This window comes from Amphiprion ocellaris, chromosome 21, assembly GCF_022539595.1.
Source record: "Amphiprion ocellaris isolate individual 3 ecotype Okinawa chromosome 21, ASM2253959v1, whole genome shotgun sequence".
Classification (NCBI taxonomy): domain Eukaryota; kingdom Metazoa; phylum Chordata; class Actinopteri; family Pomacentridae; genus Amphiprion; species Amphiprion ocellaris.
The window spans coordinates 7,643,039-7,654,054 of record NC_072786.1 but is presented as its reverse complement, the minus strand read 5'-3'; the positions used below and the strand labels follow the sequence as shown (position 1 = coordinate 7,654,054).

At 44.1% G+C, this 11,016-nt stretch overlaps 1 protein-coding gene across 2 annotated transcripts in view; it reads right to left on the bottom strand.

Annotated features, from left to right (window-relative positions):
- Window positions 1–41: 41 nt before the first annotated feature.
- The window catches only part of prickle1b (prickle homolog 1b), a 32,497-nt gene continuing 21,522 nt past the window's right edge, over window positions 42–11,016 (bottom strand). For both annotated transcript variants that reach the window (XM_023287229.3, XM_035955831.2), the window contains exons 2-8: window positions 9,383–9,580; window positions 8,330–8,443; window positions 6,031–6,168; window positions 3,894–4,097; window positions 3,602–3,788; window positions 2,007–2,999; window positions 42–1,913 (exon numbers count right to left, since the gene is read on the bottom strand). In XM_023287229.3, the coding sequence (XP_023142997.1) occupies window positions 949–1,913; window positions 2,007–2,999; window positions 3,602–3,788; window positions 3,894–4,097; window positions 6,031–6,168; window positions 8,330–8,443; window positions 9,383–9,568 (2,787 nt within the window). In that variant the 5' untranslated portion in view covers window positions 9,569–9,580 and the 3' untranslated portion in view covers window positions 42–948. The remainder of the gene's footprint in view (window positions 1,914–2,006; window positions 3,000–3,601; window positions 3,789–3,893; window positions 4,098–6,030; window positions 6,169–8,329; window positions 8,444–9,382; window positions 9,581–11,016) is intronic.

The window sequence follows — 11,016 nt, the reverse complement described above, 5'->3', positions numbered from 1 at the left end:
TATGTCTGAAGATGAAGTGTTCAAACTCAGAAACAGAACAATTGTTTTTGAAGCTTTGGAGAAAAATATTTATTACAAGCATTTTTACATCACAAAGCATTTTGCTGGTTATGTCAGAGCATTGGTAGCTGGGCTTGAAAGCCAGTCGGTTTATAATTTGTACACCAATATTGAGTATTGTGGAATATATAATGCGGCAGATGTTTCTGGATAACATGGCACTTGACTGTTAATGCACCTTCTTTGTTGTTTCTCATAAAATATTACTGAGGTCAGCTTACTAATGCAACTGCTGTTCTTTAATCACACACTTCAAACGGAACAATTCTTTAAACCGTGGATATAAAAATACCGGTATTAAAATCTTAACTTAGTATATACATTTTCATTTTGTACTAGTACGCATTAAATAATTATTTGGTTAGTTCCTATTTTCTACTTTAATTACCAACCTCTGTGTACAATAGCATTGCCATTTTAATGCTCACAAAGATACTGCTGCAAACCTTTTAACTGAACATAAACCATTTTAAAAAATGTAATGGCAAAAGCTGAAATGAAATGTCTCCACTGTCAACTGTACATAATTTTGGTCTGCATTGTCTAAAGAAAGGCTTCCGATGTTATCAGTTCATGCATCTGAATAGTGCCAAAATAAGTAAGACCCAGATTCTAAGCAAACTTTGCACACACACAAAATGTGATTTTTTTTGACTATTTGTTGCACAATTGCAATGTTCTCTTTTCTGCCTTAGCAGTGAAAATTATAAATTTCTTCTTTCAGTAGATTTTGGCTTGAAATATGATATGCATCTTGATGTCTGGCCATGCACGATCTGTTAGTGCTGCCTTCCTAAACCCAGATGTAAAATATCATGCAGTATAATCAGAATATCTTGACTATTGCTTAGTGTAGTGCAGATTATAATGTAAATACACCCCACACTGTTAAGAAATAATACAGTTTTTGGAGCGGTGACTCTTCCGGCGACCAGTCTGTGAGCAATGGCTCTGGGGAGACAGGGCTGTGACCCTTGTTGGGTAGTCCTCTGCATAGTAGCGCCCAGCAGGTCGAGGCTGAGGGATTGGCTGGCCCAGGAAAAAGCCCTCCTCCTCAGAGTCCGATGATGAAGAAGAGCAAGTGGAGCACCAGTCATCCTCATCTCTGTAGATACCCATGAAATGCTCAACCCGGGGGTCACTTTGGGTTGCGCTCCGAAGCATATAGTCAGATCGGGTATGGGAGTAGGCCAGCGGCAGCCTGTGTGGGGGGTGCTGTAGGAGCATAGCACCACATGGAGGGTTTACTAAACCCTGTTGTTGGGGCTCATATGGCCGCTGTGCTTTCTCCAAAGGCACCATGTGAAGGGCATTATCCGAGCGGGTTTTGCGGCTCCTGTGGTGCCGTCCTGGCCGGTGGTGGTGCTGCTTGCTGCGCCCATGGTGGCTTGTCGGCCGGGTTCTTTCTCTTCCAATTTCCTCTGGGCAGTATGCCCTCCTCTGAGGCTTCTCACTCATGGGATGCTTTCTAATATTGACCTCATACCCATCATTATAGCCATTGTCCACAGTGTCTTCTGAGAACTTGACCACCTGAGGAGGCCTGGACTGGGACTTGCTCCTCCTCAGAGCTGGAGCGTGAACAAAGGAGGGAGTGATGGCTTCTGAATGAGGGGACAGTGAAAGAATTCCCCCTGGTGTGCCTCCCCTCATTGCAAGTGTTACCTCCTCCTCTGCTTCCTCGTCTCCCTTGCCCATGTTGACAGTGAGAGAGTTGGCACTGTGATGAAGATGAGACGAATTATACGTTGCCATGTTGCTCATCTTTTCAGGGTCATCCGTCACTGAGGGATCCTGCAAAGCCAGGGTGTAGACTACTGGTCTATCCCGACCATCTCCATCCACTGATGCACCTAAAGAGGATGAACAGGGAAATTCTGTTTTGAAAATGTTTTTAATATTTGAAGAAATTCTAACTGAGTCAATGCAACCATAGCTCTTCTTACCAGTGATATTTGAAAGTGCCAGGGAGTCCATGGAGTCTCCAACGCCCTTCTCAACCTTCCTCAGCTCATCAGCGATACACTCCAGGGAGTCTTCGTACCACTGCCTGGTATCTGGCCAGAAGGCTTGTCTTCCTGCCACAGTCTGGTCCTGATCTTGGTCCATCTCCAGCTCTTGGATCTTTCTGGCACTGGCAGGACCTGGATGACTCCCATAGGCTGAGTCTCCAAGACCATCTTGCGACTGAGCCCAGTACATTTCAGGCAGGTGCTTCTTGCTCATCAATCCAGGGCTCAGGCTGTTGGCTCGGGATTGATTGGAAGTCTGACTCTGGGTGGGACTGGCAGGGGTGGGAGAGGAAGCAGTGATCCCCATAGATGTAGGATCAGGCTTAAGCCAGGGATCACTAATTAGCCTGTTTCTGTCACTGGTCGGGCTGGGAGATTTTAGGGATGGCTGCTGAAGTTGGTTTAGCATGCCATGATCACCAAACTTGAGCAGGAGCTGAGTCATATAGTCCTCGTGCTGAGCCCATTCCTCTGGATCCTCTTCTCCTCCACCATCCTGCTCCTCCCGCTCCCTCCAGAACCTCTCCTCCTCGAGGCCAAGACGGGCCAGCTTACGCCCAACAATGTCAATGTCACCATCTGCGTCTCCTTCATTCTCGCCATCCCCAAACTTGTGCTCAAACGAGGGGACAGTGGGAGGAGGATTAAACAGCTGAGACTGTCTCCACTGTTCAGCAGGTCTGCTGCTTTTCCCTATGCGGACGCTGCGGCGCGATTCACGTGAACGGGCAGACTGGAATGCAGAATCAGATGAATCTGAGGCATGAATGTCTTCTCCCTGGCTGCAGGCCTTCGAGCAGTAGATGTGGCCTTGCTTGGGCAGGAAGGGACAGCCTAGCAAGGATGTCTTACACTGGGCGCAGCAGAAGCACTGGTCAGTGGCATGCCAGTGTACACCTTCATAGGTCATCTGAGCATGGTCAACACCTGCATACAAAACAGAGCATCATCACTATAGGTGTGGACGTAGAACTTGGGTGTATTTATTTGACTACTCATGTTAAACAGCCACACAATTAAAAGCACTGACGGGAGAAGTGAATGCAATGATCTGCCAGGAAAGCTTAGGTTCTGGCATTCACTTGGGTGTTCCTTTGACAAACACCAAGCGCCCCCAGGAGTAAAGGTATTCCTAGTGGCCTCCCCCAGCAGGACAATGCACCCCGCCACACCACAAAAATGCCTTAGGAATGGCTTCAGGAACACGAGAGAAAGCCTAAGGTGTTGCCCCTGCCTTCTCTAGATCCCAATCTGGCTGCGCATCCATGGGACATGCCCAAACCATAGCACCCAAAGGATCCATTGCCAACATCCCATAGCGAGACACCACAAGACACCCGCAGAGGTTTAGGTGTCCATGGCCCAATGGGTTACAACTATTTTGGTGACACCAGGGGGGCCTACATGATATTGGGCAGGTGGTTTCAATATTATAGCTGATCTGTGTATATAAACTTGATCTGACCCCCATAAAATAATAATTTGAAACAAATATGTTATTTTTCTCTTGCCTCACAAATGCAACTTACCAATGTTTTCCCCACAGGCCTCGCAGTATTCTGCATAGAGTGACTCAAAGCAGCCACAGCAGTAGGGCCGTCCATCTTTCATGATGTACCGCTGCCCCCCAAGCATTGTCTCACACTCAAAACAGGCAAAGTGCTTCATGTGCCAGTGACGACCTTCTGCTTCAGTGCACTCATCTGCAAAGATGATCTAAAGGGAAATACACATACCGCTGTTAATTCCTTGGTGCCTGATGGATTTGACAATGACACTGAACTTGTAGTGGAGGGTGGTCTTGCTATTACTGCCACTTACCTCATCACAAGAAGAGCATCGTGGTTTGAGAAGCTCAGCGTGGTGTCTTCCGCAGAGGATCTTGCCATTTTGGTAGAAATAGATCAGATCCACCAGCAGTTCTTGACACGTGGTGCACACGAAGCATGCTGGGTGCCAGCAGGGGCTCGGTCCTGCTCTGGAGGCGAAGATTGCCATCTCCCCTCCATTAATGCCTCCACAACACTGACAAACACAAACAACAGATAATTTATGAGATTTAAATTTAAAAAAGAGGTTACAATAAAGAGTGAAGCTTAGTTGATATTCTACCTTTAGAATAACACTATGGAGATGAATACAGAAACAAATGACTTTTGGAATAAGGTGTGTGATACAGCTGATGCCTGTGACCCTCGAGAAATGCAGGATAAACAAAAGGGAGATTATGGAGATAACTATTCAAAATATATCATGTATCTGCTGGTGTTTCATTCACATGGATGCTGAAAGAAACAAGGCCAAACAACAGGTGATCATACTGTACATGCCAGAGGAATATAACCCTTTTAAAACACATCAGCGAATCCTGCAATGATGACAGTCATTGCAAAAATGTAACCTTTCCAGGGTAACAAAAACCGATTGCTAAAAATATGAACTCATTGTAGCTATGATGACACCACCCAGTGTTTTCCTGAGAAGTCTTTGTCTTAACATGAGGAACAAAGTAAATTGGTCAATTTGGAAGCCATAAATGTACCTGAATCTAACCGTCGAAGCATATCTGCTTTACCAACATGCTGAAGCTGAAAATTCCTAATGGGCTTTCTCTGCATTTCAGTCAGTGGCTGTTTTACTTAAGTATAAAACAATCAATTACTCATTGGATGTTGCTGAAAAATTGCTCACTGTTTTAGTCCTGTAATCTTAAACAGAAAATGCTGGCCTTGGTCCTGAGTCGAAAGATCGTATGACTCCACAGAGATCATCGGAGCGTGTCTGAACGTGCAGTCTTTATATAGCGAAGCAGACTTATGAGGCTCCCATGAGCAGCACTGGGATAGCATGCCCAGCTGTTAACCATTATTACCCGGGCGGACAGACAGGGGCCTTGGATACAGGGGTGTTGTGTGTCCCTGAGAGTCAAGGCACCGGGAAACTGGAGCCTGACAAACTGTGTGTGAACATGTGTGGGCGGACGTGATTGCGTGTGTGTGTGTACATCCAAGCGTCTTTATGATATATCCTTGAATGCATGAGCGAGTGGGTGACACTGGGTTGTGTCTGCAGAGCTTTTGTGAACACACATGCATGTCCAGCGTGTCCGACAAAGTGTGTCTCCGCTAGCGATCCCGTGTGTGTGTGACTTTGCATCCGTGTGTCAGCATCTGTGTTTGAGTGGTGACAGACTTCATCTGTCTGTTCAAGGGGGGAGGAATTAACATGCTTGCACTTCATCTGCTCTTCATGGCAGAGGATGTGGTTAGCTCACTTGTCGGGGCTCAATTCGGCGGAAGCCACAAAACACTAATATTTATGTTTGTTTGCACTGAAAGGAAGTTTTTCGGAAATATGATCAAGGGCAGCTGGAATGGCGCTGGATGTTTTGTTTAATCAACTGTATGAAAGAAGTCAGCTTTCAGGATTGCTCGTTCATAGCATAGAATGTCAAAATGGAGTCGAGGTGTCCAAATTCTCTGAAGAATCTCATCTCAAAAAAACCTCTACACTGTGGACATAAACGGAAAAAAAGATTTAAAATTTTCCACATATAGTCTTAAAACCAGCTGCATGTACCCAGCAGAGTTACATCTAAGTATTCCAGTCAGTAAATGTGGTTTTATTTTGTGCAAACTGTTTGGAAAACTCTGGATTTTAAGGCTCACAAATTACTTATTAACCTGTCCCCTTTTTTGCAGCCTGTCATGCTGCGATGTAGATGGGTAGCAGGAAATTGGCTGAATTCCTCACGAGGAACTGGCTTCTCCGCTCGGCTTAAACATGAGCCTCCCAATTTCCCCGTTTCCTCTCTCGGCCTAATGAGGAAGTTTATGTCGGTGATTAAAACCGCTATATTAGGCAATCAGGGTCGAGCCTCGGGCTGCCGTGCTTTGGGATGGGATGGTGGGTGATATAAATAACTCAAGAGTTGGTTGTGGCTTGTTGTGGCACCTACATTTTCACAGCGGGTGTGCTGCAGAGCTCGCGGGAGGATCTTGGGTGTTCCTCTTCCGAGTGCCTCCCTTTTTCTTTGGGTGCTGAACATGTGGAGTTCCCTCTTTTCCTCTTCGGTTAAAGAGTGGCAATACCGCACCTGTAAATTTAAAAAAAAACAAGTTGGGTGAGGAAAAGAACAGAAAAGTCAATTAATGGCTCAAAAAAGAGGATGTTAAGTGGAGAGGGTGAAAATAGCTCCGCAAAAAACCACCACCCATTACTGCTGATGGTTCGGCTTTCATCTTTTGCATGCGACTTTGATGGAGAACTATCGCACAAAGTCCATATATGGCTGAAAAAGGGGTTTAATTAAAGCTAATTCCCTCCTCAAGGCTGCGTTGAAAGGATGGCGTGAGTGATACACAAACCCTTTCCCTGTGTTTAGAGATGGTGATGAAGGTTCAGATAAAAGACCAAGACTGTCCTAACAAGCAGTTCAGTTGTTCTCTAAACAACAGTAAATGATGCCGTTGTGCGATCTCTCACACGCACAGACACACACACATGCACGCACCCAATTGCCGTCTTTCCTTTTCATGCGCACAGCACAGCGCTTATCCCTCCTAACCACAGTTACGCAAGGAATCCTACCAGCAGTTTGCTTCCTCAACCACCAGGTCTGCCGACAAACATCATAAAAGCAGCCCAGTCAAACAGTGTGTTTGTGTGTGTTGAGTGCACCTATTGTGTATCTCCCATGTGTGTGTACAGAGAGACCACCTCTGTTTCTGTGGTGATAACCCTCCACCATATCTGCTAATGTAAACTCTATTAACACAGATGTGAAAGGAGTGCTGGTTTACACACCATAAAGCTATTATAGAGAAGAGGCAGGCATGTGCTTTACTGGCTTTACTGTCGCGGGCTTTTTTTTGGTCTTGTTGGGGTTGAGGGAATGTGGCTATAGTTTTAGCTTTACTAGAAAAGACTCACAAGATTGTGTAGGCTTTGCTCAGCTGCTGGGTTGAGTTTAGTTAGGGTTTTGGGTGCCATTGAACAGCTTTCTCTCGCAGTTGAAATCTGATACCGAGACAAAAGTTATGTAATTTCTTTTTGCTTTTACCTACAAAAATGTAAAATTCCTAAAGGATTAAATGCTGTCTTGTCTATTTATTCATCTATTAGCTATACTCACTTTATCTTGTAGATTGTCCTGTGGGGCTGGAACCTATCCCAGCTAACTGATGTCTCAGTTCTGGTTTAACTGTGGGAGGGGCGTGTGTGGCTGTTATTTAGGAAAAGTTCAGCTTCAGTATCACCAAGACTACTACGTACACTAGATTATCACAATTTTTTACAAAATATTCTGTTGTTGAAATGACCGCCATTTACCTCCAGGACTTCAAACTATCAGATCATGTCTTTAAATAAGTAAACAGGAGCACTTTACAAACTTTATTGTTCAACATGAACCAAGCAAAAGTGTGACTGCTTGTAACACTTTTAGGACAACGCTCAGTTAACACACTACGCATCTTGGAGGTCTAACTTATTTAGTTGTCAAAAGGGCTAAGCTGAGCCATGAAAAGCTGGAAAAAGTTAGCAAGCAGCTGAGAAGGATTTATGCACAAAGCAAAAATAATAAGATTAAAAAAAAACATTCCACTCTGAACAACTGTGGAGCCTCCAATGACTCAGCTGAACTCGGCTGAACTGCAGGCAGTGTTTATACAGCAGAGATAGAAGACAAATATAGAAACAAATTCAATATGTCAGAAATAAAACATCTATTGTGTGTGAAGCCACCATTTTTTTTTCCAGTATTGGTAACACGTGTGCTCTTGGGAAAAGAAAATAAATCAATTTTGTCAAGAAATTCAATTTTAGTTGTTTGTTTGTTTCTTCTCTTTTAGGATTCATAACAATACAAATGTGTTCTACAGCACAAAAGACTTTTCTGAGTTCTCTCTACTTCTACCCATCGTTGTACTGTTTCCATAGAGGTGCAGGACTTTATATTGCAGTGAAAAAGGAGACCACACTGACTGAAAAATGTGCCAGGACCAGAAATCGTTGGGGTTTAGAGGACTAAAGCATGTGGAATAGTGTGTTAAATATTGTCTTATTCAGTAATTCTTGGTAGTTGTTAAATGTTTTTTGTGGTTATGTCATCACTGCAATACTAGTGTTAGTACAAAGAAAGTAATAAATGATTTTTCACATATGAATAAAAGCGGGAGCTCCCATTTGTGTCCCTCTCTGCAGCAGACTGTCCTATCACTCCTCCACACCCTGTCACTGTCGCTCATTATCTCTACCTCGTTGTCATGTGGCGGCAGCTGGTAAAGGAGCTGTCGGATCCTGTGCTTCTCTCCCGGACTGTTGACGTACGGCACCTTGTCCTCCGGCAGGCAGGAAAAATACATCTGGACCTGGAGATGATGGAGACACGTGAATGAACTTTAGACAGACAGGAAAAAAAAAGTGAAATCTTTTCTCCTTTTTTTGTTCACCTGCTTCAAGAGGAAGCTGGAGAGGATACAAGTGGAGAATGACTGCACCCAGAGCGATGACACTGTGGGCCAAACATGTCAATCTCTGTGCAGTCAGAGGCGCCTGACTGTGAAATCTCTCCGCACACAGCGAGACAGCGAGGGACTGTAAATGTTAATGTTTGCCTGGGTTCATTTCCACTGACAGGAGGAACGGAAATAAATGTTTGCTGGGGTGGAGTTGCATGAAAGAAAATGAAGGAAAACATGCAAAGAAGCAGTATTTGTCTGACTGATATGAGATGTATATTTTAAATATTTGAAAAATAGTAATCTGGAGCCCGATGTTGGGCTTCAACTTGCAGTCTGCTAGTTTGGCATAGAGAGCAGAATGTGTGCATTTACCTGTAACACATGCTACTACAGGTTTATACTACAAAAGTCCACCTTTTAATACAAACTGCAGCTTTGTCCACATGTTGCTTTACATGTTAGCCATTCCCACACTAACACAAATAGGAATGCATGAATAATTGTTTGTTGGGGTGGAGGAAAGCATGCAAGGAAGCAGTATTTTCATGTGTATATACAGCATGTGTATTTTAAATACAGACTTTCAGGGGAAAAAAATTTTAAAAAAAATGGAGCCAGATGTTAATCTTCAGCTTGTCTGCTAATCCGCTATTAGGGCATAGAGAGCAGAATGTGTGCACATTTAACCTTGTTTGAACTGCTGTTAGAATACAAGCTTATACTACGAAATCCCACCTTTGAATACAAAGTGCTGCTTTGTCCACATGTTATTTTACATTTTAGCCATTTCCACGCAGACACAAATGGAAGTGTGTATCTTCTCAAATGGTGCAAAAAATCTCCTACCTGCTCAGGTCTGAGTCCCGGCGGCACCCATGCGTACTCCTCCAACGCGCATCCGGAGTCGTCATCGGACGTGGAGCTCCTCTGGAAGCCCACCGACATCTTCCCCATCTTCCCCCCAGCGCGAGCCTCCATCTCTGGGCCTCGAGGTAAAGGCCGCTCCCCTCTGTCGCTGCGCTCCAGGTTCATCGCACACGGGCGCTGCCAAAAACACAAAAAAAGAGGGAGGATGTAGGAATCACATTTACAGAGCCTGCCTTTCATTTTAGAGTTCATCCCTCCGCCTCTGCTTCTGGTATTTTTTTACTTAATTACACATAAATCTCCGGCTTTTAAGTTCTTGACACTGATTGTTCGAGATACTGCTGATGCAGGGCTTTTGTTTGCACTTCTAGTAAATTCCTCTGCATTTTGCAATTGGATTTGATCACTGTTTCTTCTTGTTTCATCGCTTTTATCCTCTCTGAGGTTTACTTAATGGCTAGAAGAGCATGAGGAAGAGCTGAGGACAAACAGAGAAGAAAGGATGAGGTTTATCCTTTCCAATCCAAAACCTCTTGACTCATAAAAGAATAACTAATACCTAATTTTCCATCCCATTAGTGGCCTCTGTCATACTTCCTCCATTTATACTTTGCAGAATCTTGCCTGATAAAGTACTTAAAATACCACTCGGCCACCTTCAAAGGATACTTGAGTCAAACTTGGGGGGATATATAACGGAAAATCATACCAGGCTTTTTCCAATATGGTGCAGTACATGACACATGGAGCTACAACAGCAGTATTTTTGCTATAAAGGGTTAAAAGAAATCTGTATTTTCCTATTAAATCCCATTACATGGACACATTTATGCATTTATTTGATGTGCGTCAGTGTAAAGTCATACATATTAAAGACCTTGTTAGGATCATTTCCAGTGAACGGAGGTACACCGAGTACTTTTAAACAGCCTCTTTAAAGCAGGACTGTGACACTCTGACATAACGTGACGCAACAGAAATTTCCAGCTATTGCCTGCAAAACATCTGTTGCTCTCGCTATCAAGGCCCAAAGGCTGTGAAACGCGTCTTAGCAGGCTAAATAGGGGATTTACATCCATGTGCGGGGAAATCGCCACTGCACACAGAATGTATTAACAGGAAAATGCGACAAAATGAACCGCATGTAGTGATAAATCTTACAAACGACATGATTTGCAAAAAGAACCAGCAGCCTTCTAAACCATCTCCACTCAAACCAGCTTTTGTTCTTCGCCTTTACAAGCTGATAAGAGCTGGACGGGTACATGAATGGGGGATTAATCAGTCTTCTTGTTGTGTGTGTCTCCCGCCTTCAGCAGTAGCCTCCTTATCTCAGCGGCTGTGTTCTTCAGAGCCCTCTCAGCCTGATAACAAAGCTTTGGTCTCAAGGTGTTGAAAAAGCCACTCCTGACCGGGTCCTGCTCTGCTCTGCGTCTTTGACATGCAAATCTGGACCTGAATGGGGCTCGTTTGGGTAAAAACAGGCCGAAACTTCACACTGGTCCTCCAAACTGTATGCAATTTTGATCTCAGGGACATTAGAGTGTTGATAGTTTCTATTGACCTGTAATTATGTCTGTGAACTGTGACTGGAGAGCAGTCAGTTAAATTCA